At 35.7% G+C, this 18,190-nt stretch overlaps 1 protein-coding gene across 8 annotated transcripts in view; it reads left to right on the top strand.

Moving 5' to 3' along the window:
- The first annotated feature begins 461 nt into the window (after positions 1–461).
- The window catches only part of LOC106136212 (sodium/potassium-transporting ATPase subunit alpha), a 53,156-nt gene continuing 35,427 nt past the window's right edge, over positions 462–18,190 (top strand). For 5 of the 8 annotated variants that reach the window (XR_009657257.1, XM_060949348.1, XM_060949346.1 and 2 more), the window contains exon 1: positions 462–541. Coding sequence is in view for 4 of the 8 variants with exons in the window: in XM_060949348.1 (XP_060805331.1) it covers positions 518–541 (24 nt within the window). In the remaining 4 variants the exon portion in view is untranslated. The remainder of the gene's footprint in view (positions 542–18,190) is intronic. The other 3 variants (XM_060949354.1, XM_060949349.1, XM_060949350.1) reach the window with 1 other exon arrangement.

The raw sequence follows: 18,190 nt of genomic DNA, 5'->3' as shown, positions 1-18,190 counted from the left end.
CGGTTTTAGTACAATTTCTTGTTTCTCCACAGATTTAAGAACATAATTTAAAGGTTTTTCCTTATTTTGACCCAAAATCTTTCACCAATCAAGTAATGATTAATCTCTACCTATCTACCCTTCAAGAAGGGCGGGATTTTGTGTATGTTTAGTATCCTGCTGGTCAAAAGTACCCGAAACCTCCGAGCTTGCATGAAGAAAGTTATGAATCTGGATGAAGCGAAGGAAGTATGCAGAGATCGTGGCAAGTGGAAAGAGGTAGTCTCTGCCTACCCCTCCGGGAAAGAGGCGTGATTTTATGTATGTATGTATGTTAGTATCCTGTATTATGTAGGAATCTATGTATATCTATCTATGTGTATATGTACTACTTACAATATTTTTTCCAAAAGCTGATAGACAATTTCGAATAGATAAGAACGAACCTAAGTCTAATAGTTGCGTGTATCCGATTGCAGAGTATCTTGTTGATATCGATTTTCGTTAAACGTCAAGTCAAACTGTTTGTATGTGAAAGATGGCGTCAAAGGAATCTCTGGATGTGAGTACGAATTTTAATTAATTTGTAGTATTATTTGATTCAACTTGTGTCACAAAAAATTCCTTTATTTGGTAGAAATATTAGTTTATATTATTTGACACTTTTTCGTGCGATTTATCTAGTTTTATTCGAGATATGTAGCGGCGAAGACCACGCCCCACAAGTATTCAAGTTAGATTTATTATAACATGATTTCTTAAAAAATTATAAACAGAAATCTTCTTTTGATAATTCCAATAAGAAAAAGCTTTATGTTAGTTTTATTTACTGATATTTGTCATGTTGTTAAATAATCTTTTCATTTATAAAATCATTTTGAAAACAGGAGGTTTAAATTCAATAAACTTCCATATTAATAATCTTTTTGCAATTCTAATCCGGCCACTAAAATTAAATATAAAACAGGCAGCCAATAAGTTCAGGTATCATTTACCCACACTGAGTGAAATGAAGATCAGTAATTGGTATTATTTAATAACCATTAAAATTTATCAATTCTGAGGTCATTAAAACTTGTCATGTTTACCTCACAACATAGTTTCTCCTGAAAAAAAAAGCAATAAATGGCAAGGAGATCTTTATGATAGTTTGTTTCTTAATTGTAGGTTTTTCAAATGTAGCCAATAGCTACTAAGTTTTATTCTAGATAAAATGCCAAAGATATGACTTAATTGTTTTTTGTTTAATTGGATAATGAGAGCTCAAGTATAAAATAAATTCGGTTTTTGTATAGCATATTTAAGGAGGATAGAATAAATATTTTGCTTTAATCGCATACATCATTGTACAATTTTTCATCTTGGAACATAATTCATTCTACGAGAATGATAGTGATATATATTAAAGCAATAAGGAATAATACATACGAAAATCAATTCAATAGATAAATCTTTTATGTGACATTAAAGATATTTTGTGCATTTGCATACACTCTCATTTTCTTCTTACGGGAGAGATGTTTGCAAGTGACCCAATCTTGAGTCACACTCTACTGGCCGCCTTATAATATACCCATACTTGATTCATATTTAATCTGTTTGACTATCTACATGACAAAAAATTTGTATGGTGATTATATGCAGGTAGTAGGTAGTTTATAATTCATTGGGCCTTTCGATCATAATATACCTGTTCAATAATAAAAGGCAAAGATTACTGTCATATGGAGATATGACAAATTTTTACACACAGATGGAATTGCTCATAACTTATTGCATAGCTTGAACTTTATCAGGATTAAATTTGAGTGCTAGTTGGTACTGTAAGGCTTCATATGATAGCTTATATAAAAAAAATTAAATTGAAGAAACTGAATAGTCTCTGATCTGAGACATCAAGACAATCAGAAACATTATTAAAATTGGCTCCTTAACATTTATTTTTTGGGAGACAACTTTATTTAATTGAGATTTTAGCCTTGCGATAATACCTCGCCCATCATTTGAGCTATCCTTGGATGGTTGTTTTTCTTTTTCCAATCAGAGAATAGTCATGCAATCCTCAGTGCTTGCAAGTTGTAATCAGCACTTTAATAATTCAATTAAACTGATAAATAATTGAACCAGGGTAGATATGGAGTGTTCCTTATCTGTTTTACTAGAAGCCACGCCATACCTTCTAGAAATTTAAAACTAGTATTCCGAATAGAAGTGGCATAGTAGAAGTGGCCGTGCAGCCTTGCGCGGTGTTTAGCGCGCTTCGATAACCGCCAGCGCGCCAATTGAGCGCATCCGCATTTGTGTCAAAGGACACAGCACGCGCTCCAAGACGCGCTTATCTCGCTACAAGGTTACAGACACATCCGCGACCAACCGCTGGCACAGAAGCCCATGTAGGTTGTGTTTTATTGCGGACACATCGGTCTTCATCTGCTATTTCTTGATAGGCAAAACCTTTGATATAAATTTCTGTGATTATAATCCTATAATTCAATCTCCTGAGCATTCCTTTTACTGCGTGAAACTAATCTGGCGTGAAAAACATTAAAACATAATGTGGCATCCTCTAAGTTCTTCATCATATGATTTGCATTGACGTCGGTTATAAACCAGTGACTATTGCCAATAGATGAATAGTTACGACCTTCCTCGCCCATCCCGCATTGTACATTTGCATTATAGAATGAATGAGTGTGGCTGAATAGCGGTGCGTCTCATTTTTCAGCATCGTTACCGGATGTACTGCCATCCTTTTCAAAAGATTTTTCTACATGTATCATTTATACCTCCCTGCCATGAAAAGATAACATTTTGCAGGCAAAAAATGGATTGCAATGTTCGCTTTAAAAGCTTCTGTGACTTGCTAATTCCGCAAACGAAAAGCCGAGGATGAAAGCTCCACGAGTATCGCCTCTGAAACCTTTTTGCAGTAATAAAAAAAGTTCACGCTTTTCGCTCCTAATATGCAGTCTAGCGTAAAATTAGAAAACAGTCTCACGAATGAAATAGGGCACGTCAAAATGGGAGCCCCTTTTAGAGATAACCCGGCTCAATACACAAAGGTCTACCCGTTGAACTCATTAGAAGCAACTCGTTTTCCAGTTTTGCACACGTTCCATTTTTCGCTAGCGTTGGAAAATTTTCCGTCTCATTCATATGATCGAAGCCCTTAAGTGTTTGATGGCGAACTACAAGGTGATATTATTTGCGACGGCAACCATATATCTTGCGAGCAATCGTCTGACAGATCGTCTACATTGGCGAGGCTAAGGTCCTGGTCGGCGCTGACGCAAGTGGCCGTATTTCCCACAGGATGTCGGGAATGAGACCGTGTCCTCATAACTCTAGCGCAGTCGTGGGTGGCGAGCGTGTCTCACTCAGACGTTGTGTAACTCTTAGTCTTAATGAGGATATTCAGCAGTCTTTTCTGTTCTTTACTTTGTTCATTGACAGGGTTTTCTTGCGTTAGTGCATACGGAGTACGAAGGATAAATTCAACGTTGAAATATACCAAATGGATTACACTTCACCATAATTATTATAATATCCAGTCCAGTTTGATTTGTCATTGACTTTATAACCTATAATTAATAAACGTATAATTAACGTATAATTAATTTCAAGACAGTTTTGCTAACTTGAGTACCTAACTCAAATTGTTAGCAGTCGTAATGCTCTTAGTCTTTTTAACCCTGGACCCCGAAGCATTGCCGCCGTGGAAGGTGCAATCGGGAACACTAGCATATTAATTCCCTACTTGCAATTTTATGCATAGATTATTCGCATACTGTCACGTGTCTACCTATTCGTAACATGAATATAGAATCCCATCGGTTAATCATACAGCCTTACTTATACTAGCAATACTTGCTATTCGTAGACCTTTTATAAAAGCTAAATACTAGGAAAATAGGGGTTGAGCTGTAGCACAGATTATATAATGTTTCTATGGCACTAAGCACAATGCGTTGCGTGCCTCAGCCTTCGAGATAAGCCCCAACGACAGGAATAGTTTGGAAAGGTTACAAGGACGCGAAGAAGGAAATACGGCCGTTTCTGGTTTGGTTATACAAACTTAAGTTTTTTTTTTTACCAATAATCTTTTCCTAATCGCTAATTTAAATCTTAACTTATAAAATCAACAAGAAAATAACCGCTACGTGGCAATCTTGTTCTAAATAAAATACGTTAGTCCTGCGTTTTCTTTCCCAAGAACAAAGGTCCGCTTAATAATTTCATTAGGACCGTTTTCTCGTGGTCGTTCAGTTTTGAGTCATTTAGTTCCTGTTAATTACATCTAAATTAATTAATAATTTTTCAATTACGGTGTCCGAGTTGCGTCACCTGTCCATTTTAATTAATCTGCCATCGATTTTCAATTAATGCGTGCTGGAGGGCCGACAGGTAACACTGATGAGTGTTCGTAGTTCATGCTGATAAATGATATAAATCACAATAAATACACCGTTATTATGTGTAATTTAAGGGGAACAAAAGAACCTGATACACGCATGCCATGAACTATATCGCAGTACTTCAAGTATCCAATGTGGGTGAGGTTATCCTTCGAAAGTTGCGGAGGTGAGAAAAGAACAATCAGACGGAAGCAATTCAGGATCGTGGTTACAGGCATGCCCCGAACTTCTATAGAACGCTTCCGTGCTGCATTGGTAGCGCAGAAAAAATTATGTTTGCCTATATTTCTTTTAAAGACACTTAACATGATAATGACAAGAGGTCTAGTACGCAGGGTCGTCGTGATTGGAAAGATTTAGTCTCTGCCTACCCTTCCGGCAAAGAACATGCTAAATAAAGCTAGCTAAACGCGAGTCTTGTGACTTGTCTGATTATTGATTATGCTTAGATCGCGGATCTGTAATAAAAGTGTTAAGAGTTGATTGCATATTGTTCATTTATCACAGAAGTTCGGTTACATTATGTATGCCCCTGTGAAATTGCCTCGTAGGTAGTTAAGCAAACTGTTTTACTGATTAATCAATACCTTCAAGGCTCAGTAATAAACAAGTTAATAGCTCTCTTTGAGGTGTTAGAATTCGTGCTACGCAAACATAAGCAATTGTAGCTCTACCATTAAAAGTAGATTACTTTTGGCCGAGTAATTGAAAGTACTGGCATAAAATTACTGTTTTCTTCAACAACATGTTTTTAATTAATAATTATTTTATTAAGAACTACATTATGATCTAATAAGTTACAATAGCTTTATGCTATAAGCATTAAAAATTATCAAATTAGTATGCTAGATAAGATTTTTAGTGTAATTTACAATATTTAAAAGGAAAATAAATTACAAATGCATTTTTTAATAAAAATACATTATCCATTTAAATGTAGAATTGTACGTGGCCAACTTACACTTTCAACTGACATTGCTCCAGATATAATTTATACCTTTAATAATAAGATCTAATCTTTTTGAAAAATTAACTTCTTTCTCTCCCTAAATTTAAAAGCGTAATTATTTTTACTGTTTGTTGGCACTTACCGCGTTATCTTCAACTACAATGGACGGTTTGCTTAACGATTGTGTTTTAGGCATCCAATAACAGTATTTAAAGCTAATGACGTATAAAACGACCGCCGCCAGTCTTTTTCAGGGTCATTAAGCGATGATCTGACGACGTGGCGGAAAGTGGTATTTCAGTTTTATCCTCTAGGATAGATCTCTCATTTCTCTTTTGTTCCAAGATTAAGATCATATCTTTTTCCTCCTGGGGTTAATACCGTTGAAGGTTTAATAAAGATATAGATCATATATATACCTCGCTTTATCTCTTTTTAGTCACGGCGAATTTCCATTCCATATCCGACGTTTAAAGATGTCGTTCTATGAGCTCGAGATCATGTGAGTTAACATGCTGTGGAATAATTTCGTGACGTAATTTACTTTTAAAGGTTGCGTGCTGATAAGATAAGCTGGAATCTCCAGGGATGAAACATAATTACTTTCCTTTCTTTCTTTTTCCTTATTGGTGTCACATTAACTAATATTATACAACCTGGTATCAGAATTTCTAATTTAACCAGCTTTTAGCTTTTGTCGTGATTTACACTCTAACTACCAGAACTACCGGTACCAAAGGCTTAACGTGCTCGAAGCACGCAATTTTATTCTTATCAAACGTCTGGTGAATCATGTTTCAAAAACTCCTACGGAAACAAAGAAATTATCTTTAGGATTTGAAGCCACATCTTTTTAGACCAGGCAAACGGTTTACCCTCTCGACCTCAAAGGCTGTTAATACAATTAAATACTTAGCAAATAGATAAGTTCAGTCCAAATTGAACAAGAGCCACTGAACCTCTTAGCAGCAAATAAAGAACTTGAACAAAGCAAATTTAATTAAGCGTTTCCCCTCAACGTCTTAAAGTCTGCGCTGTCAAAGCCAATGTTTTAACTCCGCGTCAGCCAACTGCCAAGTTGGTTAATGGCACTTATTCTTGTCCCAAAGATGTCCCAATACAAGTTTCTAGTTTCAGAGATGTTTTTATTATTACCTTCTTCTACCAAAGATTATTTCACAATTCTGTCTTAAAAAATTTGTATAGTTTTTAAGACTATGAATATCCTTAAAGTATCGAGATCGTTATGTTTTTAATCTAAAAAGAATGCAGAGTTAAATAATTTGAAATAATACATAATTCTTTCAAATTATTTAATAACGGGTACTTATTATATGCACATAAAAATTATCATCCAATATTTTTGAAGAATATTAGAATATTGTAGAAGAATATTCGAAAGGCCATCCTTATTGCGTATCGCAATGGCATCCGTAATATTTTGTGGAATTGTACACAGTATTGATCTTCGGGCGTTTCCGCCAGTAATGCGATCCGTTAGACACAGAGCGCAGAACTCGTATCCCTGAAGAGTGTGTATGCTCTGTGCGTTATAAGATGAATGGCCAGGGCACTATGATGGACGGCTATCGGAAATTCCACCAGTTCGACCTCGCTCCAATATCCGGCTAGCTTTTGTATTTGGCTTTCCTTCCTTTGTTTTAAAACAAAATGGCATTGGTTAAGCTAATAACGCTGTCTCATCTTTGTACCCTCAGCCGTAATGCTTTGGAGTCCACTTTCCAAAATTTTTTATTCCACCTTGACTGGTTTGCGGCATCCTGGCTATGCTTCTTTCTGTGTTAGTAACACGCATACCATAGCTACGTCGTTATTATCCAAAGCCTTTATGTAACAAACTCAAACAAAACGTCCATACCTACTCGGATGTAGCTTACAACAGATATTTGTATGCTTTTACTTTGCAAAATGACGGTCTGCTTGCCTTTGTATCGAGTTACTGCGATAATGTGCTCCGAAGGATTTTTCCCTGTTTTTCTTGTCAATGGCAAAAAGGTCTTTGATCAATCGACATTCAAGGCTTAATTGGAATTTATCGGAAATTGGTTGATGGCTTAAAACGTCCCCTGGCTCAATGCAAATCCCTCCCTGCCATACTGTATTGCCTCACGGTTCCCCGCAGAGTAGAAGTCATACTCTGCGTCTAATCGATTGCTTAACTGAAGGAATTACGAATATATTGACGTGTTTGCAACTCGCATTCAAATCACGCATTTGATAGGACCGATTTGTATGGAAAATAAAGAAGTTTACACCTTAAGTAATCTTATTGTTTATTGACATAGACAATTCAACGTCAATGACAATGGCTCCGAACACATCATTTGAATATTTGTACTTAATTTGTGCCAAACTTGTTTTAAGATTTAATATTTGCCAAAATCCTAGTAAAATATATGAATATTACAATAAGGATAATCAAGTAAAAGTACCAGCTTAATTTGCCATGGCGGGATGCCATTTTGGCCTCGTAAATGGCTCCTTTAACGCATTCTTTTGCATTCCATTTGACTCGATGCCAAACTGAATAGGAATGACACACCACTTGATATGAAAAGAGAATTCGAGGACGTATTTTTTCTCTCTTATTTAACATATATATTATATAACTAGGTTTTAACCACAGCCTTGCCCGCGCGCCACCTACAAATAATACTGGTCATCTCTTCACGCGCTATCTACTAAACCAATCTTCTTGAAATTTGACGAACGCTGTGTGTAAAAGCTAGTCTTTAAAAAAGGAAGCAGTAAGATAACTTGTTAGTTATTTTAACCAGATTATCTATATCTTCTCTTTTATGAGCAAAAGCTCCCAATGTATTCTGATATTCTCGTTTATTCCGTGCGCAATCAGAATTAAACTTTCTTTGATAAAATATAGCGGTAAATAAAAAAGGTTAGTTGTTTAAACCAGGTCACTGAAACGTGCTTCACAGTTATCTTTTAGCCGGATAAGAAAGTAGCGTGTATGAATTTCATTTGAAAGTTTTAATCTGAAGCCGGCATATCAAATCCTGACATTCAATGGATTATCTGGTGTTAAAATCAGATTAAGAAATTCAATCTTTAGTAACCGAACTAATCATTCATTGATCTTGTCTTTAAATATTCTTAATAATAATGTTTATACGTCGTATGGTTCACGGCACTTTAGAATATGATAAAAACTCCATATCTTTCCTGTGGATGAAGAAAAAGGAGAGACTAAGGACATAGGCGCACAGTATAAAGCAAAGTGGCTTCCTCGTTCGTCCCTCTGTATGTATGTAATTATAAGATCTTTAATGTAACGCGACGCGACGGATTTAGATGCAGTTTTTTAAAAGATAGAGTGATTCAAGAGAAAGGTTTATATGTATGAATGATACCCGTGAGAAGCCGGGGCGGGTCGCTAGTAAAATATAAATTTAAATTTAACATCAGTGTTTTTGTAAAAAAGAAATATTCTCCTGAATAACAGCTTTGCTAATTAAATAATCATCATAAGAATGAACTTATAAACCTTATTAAAATTGTGAATTTATCTTCTAAAGCGCTAGCTGAAAGTTCCATTTATATTCATCCATCTTTCCAAGTTATCTGACTGTAATTACATTTCGATCGCACCTTTTTTCAAAGGCGATTAAAAAGTACGGCACGGCTCCATAACAAATTAACATGTCACAGAAAAATAGTCATGACAAATTAATTAGCTCATTAATAAAAATAAATTGAAATTGTTAAAAAATAGGTAATAGACTGAATAAAGACTGATAACTTGAATTTCACTTCAGAGATCGTGGCAAGTGGAAAGAGGTAGTCTCTGCCTACCCTTCCGGGAAAGAGGCGTGATTTTATGTTTGTATGTATGTAACTTGAATTTCTAAATGATCTTTATATAATTTTAGAAATTACAGGAGTGTCGGTGGTCGAATCGGTAAGGTTAAAACGCGGTTGCGCATATAACGCACCGGTTCAAATCCCACGCAACCGTGTATGTACCAATGACTATTTTCGAAGTTATGTACATTAGTTTGATAACTAACCGATGCTCTTACGGTAAGGGAAAATATCGTGAGGCCTGCACATTTAGGCAACTGGATGTGTAACCATATGATCCAATAAAGGTTCCCCTGTAAAGGTTACGTAGGTCAAACGGGACTCGCTTCTTGTAAAAACCTGACTCACCCAATCCGGGATCCATGGTGAATGGCTTACCCCGCGCTCCTCTCCAGAGTGGTGAGGATGCAACCGGGACTATAGCCAGAAAGAAAAATTTTAGAAGTAACAGGACTGCCTATTTGTCACTATGAAATGCACGTCACTGGAATCAGTTATAGTTTATTTTACTGAAATTTAAAATCCAATGTCCTAAATACCAGCTTATACATACATACATATAATCGCGTCTATATCCCTTTCGGGATAGACAGAGCCTACAGTCTTGTAAAGACAGATAGGCTACGTTCAGCTATTTGGTTTTAAGATAGGATTGAGATTCAAATAGTGACAGGCTGCTAGCTCATCGCCTAAAAGAAGAATCCCAAGTTTATAAGCCTACCCCTTGGTCGGCTTTTACGACATCCATGGGAAAGAGATGGAGTGGTCCTATTCTTTTTTGTATTGGTGCTGGGAACCACACGGCACAGAAAGAGTAAAGCTGTTCTTATAAGTTTAGTGCTACGAAAGGTACGAATGCATCAAGTAAAAAGTGTTATTTCTATGCGCTCCATTCTTTGTGGTTCCACGGTGTCCCGGGAAACGAGGTGCATCGCTCGGTAAAGAGGTCGCCACTATCGATCGCGCGCCGGCTTCAACTTGTGCACTGGCTCCAAATTGTAACCAATTTCTGTTTACGCCCTATGACAAATGTTTGCCAGACTTGAACGCCGTCCAATTTGCTTGATATGTAGTCAATTGTTATAACAGGATCGGTCTTTTGGCAATTTCGTTTGCATTAAACGACACTCTATAGAACTTCTCAGTAACTGATTGTATTCTGAGTAATATTTAATACAGTCTTTTCAAAAAAATTTCTATTAAGATTTTTCTGTTCTATTAATAACCGGCCGAAGTATATGAAACTAATTCTACAGTTTTCTTTTGAATGCACGGATAAGTTTAAATAAATGTTTTCATCACTCGAATAAATGTCTTGACCAAACAATTACTACAAATCCCTAACCTCACCCCGGGCAGGGTCCTTCATTATGCCGGCCACCTCTTCAAAAGGAATATCAACGTCCTTTAATCGCCTTTATTAAGTAATTTGTCCTCAAAGCTATAGCTTTAGCTAGCTATAGCTTATAAATAGAATTAGGATTCTCCTTAAGATGTTTTGAATTCAAGACTTTAACAAGTTTTAATGCCTTACAAATACACGATCTTCACATGAAAATAAACAGATTGAACTTTAGAGTTCAATCTGTTTATTTTCATGTGAAGATCGTGTGTGAAGATCGAAAAAAAAGTATATTAATTTTTCCAATTGTTAAACACACATTAAACTTTTTTCACAATCGCTATCCAATTTAACTGCTGTTTTCCACTGGCCGCAACATTTTGATTGGATTCGTATAATGGAGTTAAATGGAATGGAGTAAAAAAGATCATAATGCATTATGCCGAGGAACTGATGTGATGCGACACAGCACACTGCACTATTTCACCCCGCCCTATCAAAATATCTAGATAACAGATTCACAGAATATACCATTTCTGATTTGCTTAGGAATCATACAATTTATGTCCTCTTTTATAGCGCAGTTTATTCTGAGTAGGAATTGCTGGACACTTTATGTTCAGTTTATCCTCTGGTCGCTTTCCATGATATTCCCAACCCATTTTTGAAGAAATAAATATAATATTTTCTTAGGAAACAAAACATGTAAACTAAGAGTATAAAATATCATATATACACACATTAAGTTAAACTTCTTTCCCGTAGAGGCAAGAAGAGACATCCTTCTATTGTTCTATAAAAAAATTGTAAAATCATTGTAATTTTGCCTTTAAATATTTGATATTTTTCCACGATCTCGCCGTTGCTATTATTGCGAAGTGTCGTATCTGTTAGCGACTTTATTCTGAGCTCCGACCTGGCTCGCTTGATTTACTGCAAATCGACTTGTTCGTTGCATGCCACATATTGCATTCGAAGCCTGGAAAATGCCAATATAATTTAACAGACAGTTTAAATTGTTGTCTAATCTTTTTCATTATAATGAACCCAAGTTTCTCGTTTCGTTGGATTAAAAGCCTCTTTTTTCAACTTGAGGGTTAGATTTTATTGCCAGTCACTTTTTATATTTGCGTGTTCCTAGTTGCACCCTCCACCACTATGCTTCGTGGCCTGAGGACCCCTTTCGTCTTCTCTCTTTTCACTTTGTGCGGTCTAGAGCGTTTTCAGTTTTCAGACTACTGGCTTGCACTCAATCATCTTTCGCGATGTCGCAAGTTTAAACTTGTACTGATTTATGCATTGGGCAATGATAAATAATAAAATATTTTTGCACTTACATAATATAAGAAACTCTTATTTCATACATTTTATCAGATCAACTCCTATATCGTAAAATTCATTTTCATTTGGAAAGTTATAAAAATGTCAGAGGTCAGGGGATGACCTTTCTCGAAATAGGTTTAATGCAATTCTATCATAGCTTTAAAAGCACATATAACTGATATAACATTCGTATCCAATTTTTAGTTATTTTTGCTATGATGACGGAAGGATGGAATTTGATTGTTTATACATCCATTTTGTCAACTAAAATATCAATGATCGATGATGGCCTTTTGTTTCGAATGAGATTTGATGCTACTTAAAGACGTTTTGGTAAAGTTCAATGAGGTTTAAAGAATAATATTCACTTCATGAAAAGTCTAATCATTTTTTCTGTCAGAGCTTAAAATACATATATACTCGTATCATATCTTTATAGGCAAAGCCAAATTCTTGAAAGGCTTAAAAGCCACTTTCAGTTCAAAAGAAAATTATGATTTCCTCGTTACACTTTTGAATGCTGAGAAATTGCTCTATCATAGTACCTATGAAAGAATTATGTAACCAAATTGTACTTTTATTATATGCTTTTAGCTTTTAAGTCTAAAAAAAACTAGCATACCACTCTTCTCTATCATTATCATCAGCGATTTCACTCCAATTAATGTTTTGTTTACGGCACTAAGTACCTCTTCATCGAATGGACGAACGAAACCAATTAAGGGAGGGAAGGTCAGTTTACTTTCCAGATTAATTTTGCCGAGGGAGCGCCGTCATCAACCGCTCTCTCTCTTATCAGGAAATATATTGTAATAATCCGTATGATAAAGAGTAATTATTTCCGCTTGTTGTGCTTTCTCACATTCTCGTTAAGCTTATTCTAAGAACACACATTATTTTACATTTATATTAAGTAATTGTATAATATGAAATTCGAATTATTATAACAAATAAAAGTTGAACGTTGTTGAACAGTGTTGAGCGTCATAAAATGGAATTTAAAAAGTTGTAGCTAAGAAAGTCCTCTATTTCATAGTTATGTTTCGGTAAATTCCTACTTTTATAAGATAACACGGGTTCAGTGATGTAAGTTGCCGAAAAGGTGATAGCCTTAGCTTTTCAGAATAGGTATATGAATATATTCTCTCTGTAACAGCCTAGAGACGATCTATCAAGATTTTGCTGTCGCGAAGATGTCAATTTATATGTAAATGAACTTGTACCACAAAATGGACGATCAGTTTTAGCGTTCAAGGAGAAAAAATTATGGAAACATCTTTACGAAAAGGTAATTATTAATATATTGAAGAAACGGTACCTTCTTTCACGGTGGAAAACCAATCATAGAAACATCTCGAAACGAACGAACAAAACTCGTCTCGCCTCACCCTCAATTGTCAATACAGTTAGAATTAGAAGGTCATGCGTTGTGTCGCGTGCGGGTATTTCGAATGCTTACGTGTCCCTGAGCTATCGAGGGCTTAAAAGAAAAAGGTCCTTGAAATATTTCGTCCTCCGACAACGGATTAGGGCTTACGTGCGTGCTGGTGAACCGGTGACACAGTAAAGCAATTGTTACATCTTTCATGCAATATTTTATGGTATTGATTTTTATAAAAAGAATATCATTTTAATATAGTCTATTGATTGTTCTATTCAAAGTCGGGCGTGCCCCAATAAATATTTCAGTTTTTAAATTCAAGGTGCCTAAATAATCTTCACATTAAGAAGAATAATACATTTAGGATGCAAATAATCAGAAAAATTGCAAACGTTCTATTACGCTATCCTTTTATAAGACTTATATCGCTGTAAAAGAAAAGCAGGCGACAGCGAAATAATATATTCCGCGAGAAATAAATGCAGCCATGTTTATAGCGGTCTCTAATTTTCCACAAACTGCGAATAAAAGTTCTCTTTTCCTTTCATATCGGCCACCTTTGTTTTTCAGACTCACCCACGAATATTTTCCGCTGCTGTTACATAATTCAGGAGCTCCGCTCTTTTGGTATACATAAGGTTTTGGTGTTTTTCACGCAATGTAATTCAATAAAAAGTTCTTTGTGGTAGTACACCGGTCCTTTATTTAAGGTATCTTTTGTTACGTTATGACATGTAGGTAATTACGTTTGTTTATAGCATAATTGCACTATTAAAATGGATAAAATGTAGAACTGGTGTAGTATAAAATTTTGAGAATGATTAAAAATAATTGTCTTGTGGTTGTTACTGGATCGTTTTAGTTTCTTTACATTATTTATATACCTACGTTATAATACGAATGTTTCTTTACATGTTCAAGCAAACAAAAAAAAATTGCTTTATTTCATTCCATAAGTTTGTTGATGAAGACTCCTTTTATTTTATTGCAAAAGACCAAAGTCACGTTCATTTTCAGAATTTAAAATATGATTTGTCACATAACAAACATTGTATAAAATAATTCAGATACGAAAAATCAATAAGTCTAAGCGAGTGAGCTTACACGAGCTCTTGTGAACTTAATGTCGGAGCATGAATCAGATGAACTTTAGACAAGGCGGATCTGCGCCAAGATGGCCGCGGATATCAACAGAGGCGCTCTACGAATCCTGCTCTAGAGTAGCTTTTGCAACAATAGATCGCGACATAGTTTCTCTGTAAAACATATAGCCCAAACGGGTAATATTAGATGTAAAAATCTAATCTTAAAAGTCAGTTTCTAATCCGTCATTTGCATTATTGTATTGTTCTTCACATTACTATTTAAATTCTTGTCTATATTGCTTGTGATGTTCTTTAACTAAAGAAAGCTGTACGAATTCTATAGAATGCTTTTCGCGTACGTTGGCCCTGTTAGCGCGTAATGCCCGCCCTCTTATTGATTTCACTGAACTGTTGTCTGTTATATAACCAGACGTCGCGGTTGACTGGGAGACTGCTAGACTGCACAACGAGGCTAACTACCTACGATCCCATACGGTTGCGCGCGCTCTACTGCGGCTTAAGAATTCTATATAAATTCTATGGTACGCTTTTCTCGTACGTTGGCCCTGTTAGCACGAAATGCCCGCCCTCTTATTGATTAGACAGGACTGCTGTTATATAACCAGACGTCGCGGCTGACTGGAAGACTACTAGGCTAACGGTTCACACATCCGCACATCCAGGCTAATGCCTTAAGCTATGATTTACGAAACTAATTTAAACGCTTAAGGCTAAGCTTAGTCACAGCTTAGTACCTCTTTATTTTTTTCAATGCAACGTTTTAAATTAAATGGCTTTCATATGGAAACACCTTATTAATTACTCTAATTGCTACGACAATAACGATACTCTATGCTGCTGCAGTGTGGGCACGTATAGGATCTATAAACTGCTATGTACAGTACATGCTGCTACGATCGTTTGCTACGACAACTACAAACATATGTATACAGTACTACGCACTGCTACGTTAGCTACAGTACTACGAACATTTACGATAACTACAAATGGTAAAAACAGCTACAATGCTACGAACTGCTACGAATGACTACAAACAGTTTCAATAATAAGATTTGCTCGAACTACTACAAACTGTTTTTAAACACTTAACACTGCTACAGCTACGATCTTTACTACTATAGCTACGAATGGCTACAAGCTTCTACAGTCAGGTGTTACGAATGACTACAAACTGCTACGTCTTCGGTATGATAGTCAGTTGCTACGATAGATACGATTGGCTTCAAACAGCTACAACAGCTTATAATAACTTGATAGGTTACTAAAAATTGCCTACCAAAAAATCATACGGTCTCTACGAATTGCCCATTGTAAGTGACGCTTAATTTCCCGTAGAACGAATATCGAAGCGAACTTTTCCCACTTGATTGTGTATTATCATTTAACTAGCTAGTTTAGCATTCTATTGCCTTGTCGCAGTAAAATTACGTTCTGTATTATCGTGTTTGAAGTAAATTCTTTTCATTCATTCGAAAATGTGTGACTTTTTACCAGCTCATGATTGTTAGACAAATAAAACAAAAGTTTTATAAAAATATTTTGCCGCAGAATCGTTCCGCTGAAACGCCTCGGTTCTGCGGTTTCTTTCATATTATTTTTTATTTGGCTGCCGTCTTATCTAACCTATTTTAGCGCTGGCATTTCATTTTATCTTTAAGATGCGATTTAAAAACGACAAAAGTTTTGTTCTGCACGGAAGATTCACTGTATATCGGATGGTGTCAACCTCACATTATTTCGTATCTCACATAATTTCCTGTGTCATGTTAGATTGTATCTGAAACACTTCTCCGCTAAATGAAGGCCGCGTTCCGTTTTCCATCATGTTAATTGAATATTTCGTCTAAAACATGGCGAAATGGGAGTTGCGTTCCGTTTTCCGAAACAATTTGATTTTAAATGTTATAATAAAATTGATACATGCATACATATATATATATAATCACGCCTATATCTCTTGCGCGGTAAACAGAGCCAACAGTCTTGTTCAGCTGTTTGGCTTAATGATAGTATTGAGATTTAAATAGTGTCAGATTGCTAGCCCATCGCCTAAAAGAAGAATCCCTTAGTCGCATTTTACGGCATCCATGGGAACGAGACGGAGTGGTGCTATTCTTTTTTTTATTGGTGTCGGGAACCGCACGGTGCTGCCGGCAGAGATTGACAAACAAAAAATAGATAATGCACTTATTATATGGATGAAGAAATAATGCCTTGAAAATGCATAAATCCATCAATAATGCGACCGATAATCGCTAGCTCACATGTAGTCTTTTGCTTTATTTTATAGCTCAAAATGCAATAGGTAGTACATTATTATCAAACAGAGATAAAGTTGTGACGTTAGAAATACGGTCGTATCATTCATACTTAATTAACGCAGACAAAGTCGCAAGCAATATCTAGTTGAAAACAGAATGCGTAATGAACAGAGCAGAGCATTATGGATTCGGATGTTCATACAAGGTGACGTTTATAGCACCCACGCGTCTACTTGAAACAAATGTAATATTATAAATTGAATTGAAGCTTCTATTGTGGAAATGGAAATAAGATCCAATTTGCAGACAGACAGCAAGACAATACCATAAACTCCCAGATGGGTTTTAAGGTTGGCGTGATATTATCTATTTGCCGACAACGACTTTTCCAAGTAACATGAGTGGTGATAATAATATGCGAGGTCCCTAAAGTTGCTAAGGCTATGTGAGGATTAATCCCCATTTTGACAGATTGGTGAAACAGAAGAGAAGCGCGTATGACCACAATCCTGTATTTATTATTTCTAAGTTTTATATATATATATTTATTATTTTTAACTTTAACTTCGGATTTTCTTTTTTTTAATATATACAATCAATATAAATACAAGTTACCTAAATTTTGAATGTGATGCTCTAAATTTCAGAGATGCCACTAAGGGATAAGCCCGCTTTTGAACTGTACTGTTTCATATATTTTTTAATGTGCTCTTCTATTGAACAATAAAGCATTTATTAAAATTTGTTTGTTTATTCGCGTAACAAAACTGTGAATAGTACGGTATATGTCAAAACTTAGTATAACGAAGCTGCAGTTACGTATTTTCGTTTAATTAGTGCTGTGTAAACACATATAAAGAGTAGCAATGATACTTCTTACACTGTTAGATTTTAGTTGTTTACCTTAAATTATACAAATAAGTAGGTGGTTTGTCTATTCGCAAGACAAATATCGATTGCTATAATGTATTTTCTCCCATCAAGAAGTGGAACCATAAGCTCTAAGTAAAGCCTATGACTGGTCATTCCACCAATTAGTACGCCACGAATTCTAGAGTTTAAAATTAGTGATAGTGGGGCCACAAGTAACAGTGGGACAAAATGGTGAGGACTACGAGTCAAAGCATTTGCTTTATAGCCGGTCGCATCCATAACTGTTTTGTTTAAAGCTTTTTTCATATAGCTGCATACTTCAAAAGATCAAGATAATACATACATAAAATCACGCCTCTTCCGGAGGGGTAGACAGAGACTTCCTCTTTCCACTTGCTACGATCTCTGCATATTTCCTTCGCTTCATCCACATTCATAACTCTCTTCATGCAAGCTCGGCGGTTTCGGGTACTTTTGACCTGACCCTTTACCAGGACGTCCTTAATTTGATCAAGATACGTTCGTCTAGGTCTTCCCACTCCGACCTTTCCCTCCACTCTCCTTGTATATCTGCTTAGTCAACCTGTTTTCATTCATCCTCTCCACATGACCGAACCATCTCAACATACCCTTTTCTATTCCTGTAACTACATCTTCTTTCATATCAATAATAGATAAACACTCGTTTAGAATTTATACATCAGGTAATTTAGATACCGTT

Source organism: Amyelois transitella, chromosome 18 (genome assembly GCF_032362555.1).
Source record: "Amyelois transitella isolate CPQ chromosome 18, ilAmyTran1.1, whole genome shotgun sequence".
NCBI classification, from domain to species: domain Eukaryota; kingdom Metazoa; phylum Arthropoda; class Insecta; order Lepidoptera; family Pyralidae; genus Amyelois; species Amyelois transitella.
The sequence above is the reverse complement of the archived record's forward strand: the minus strand, read 5'-3'. Positions and strand labels throughout refer to the sequence as shown.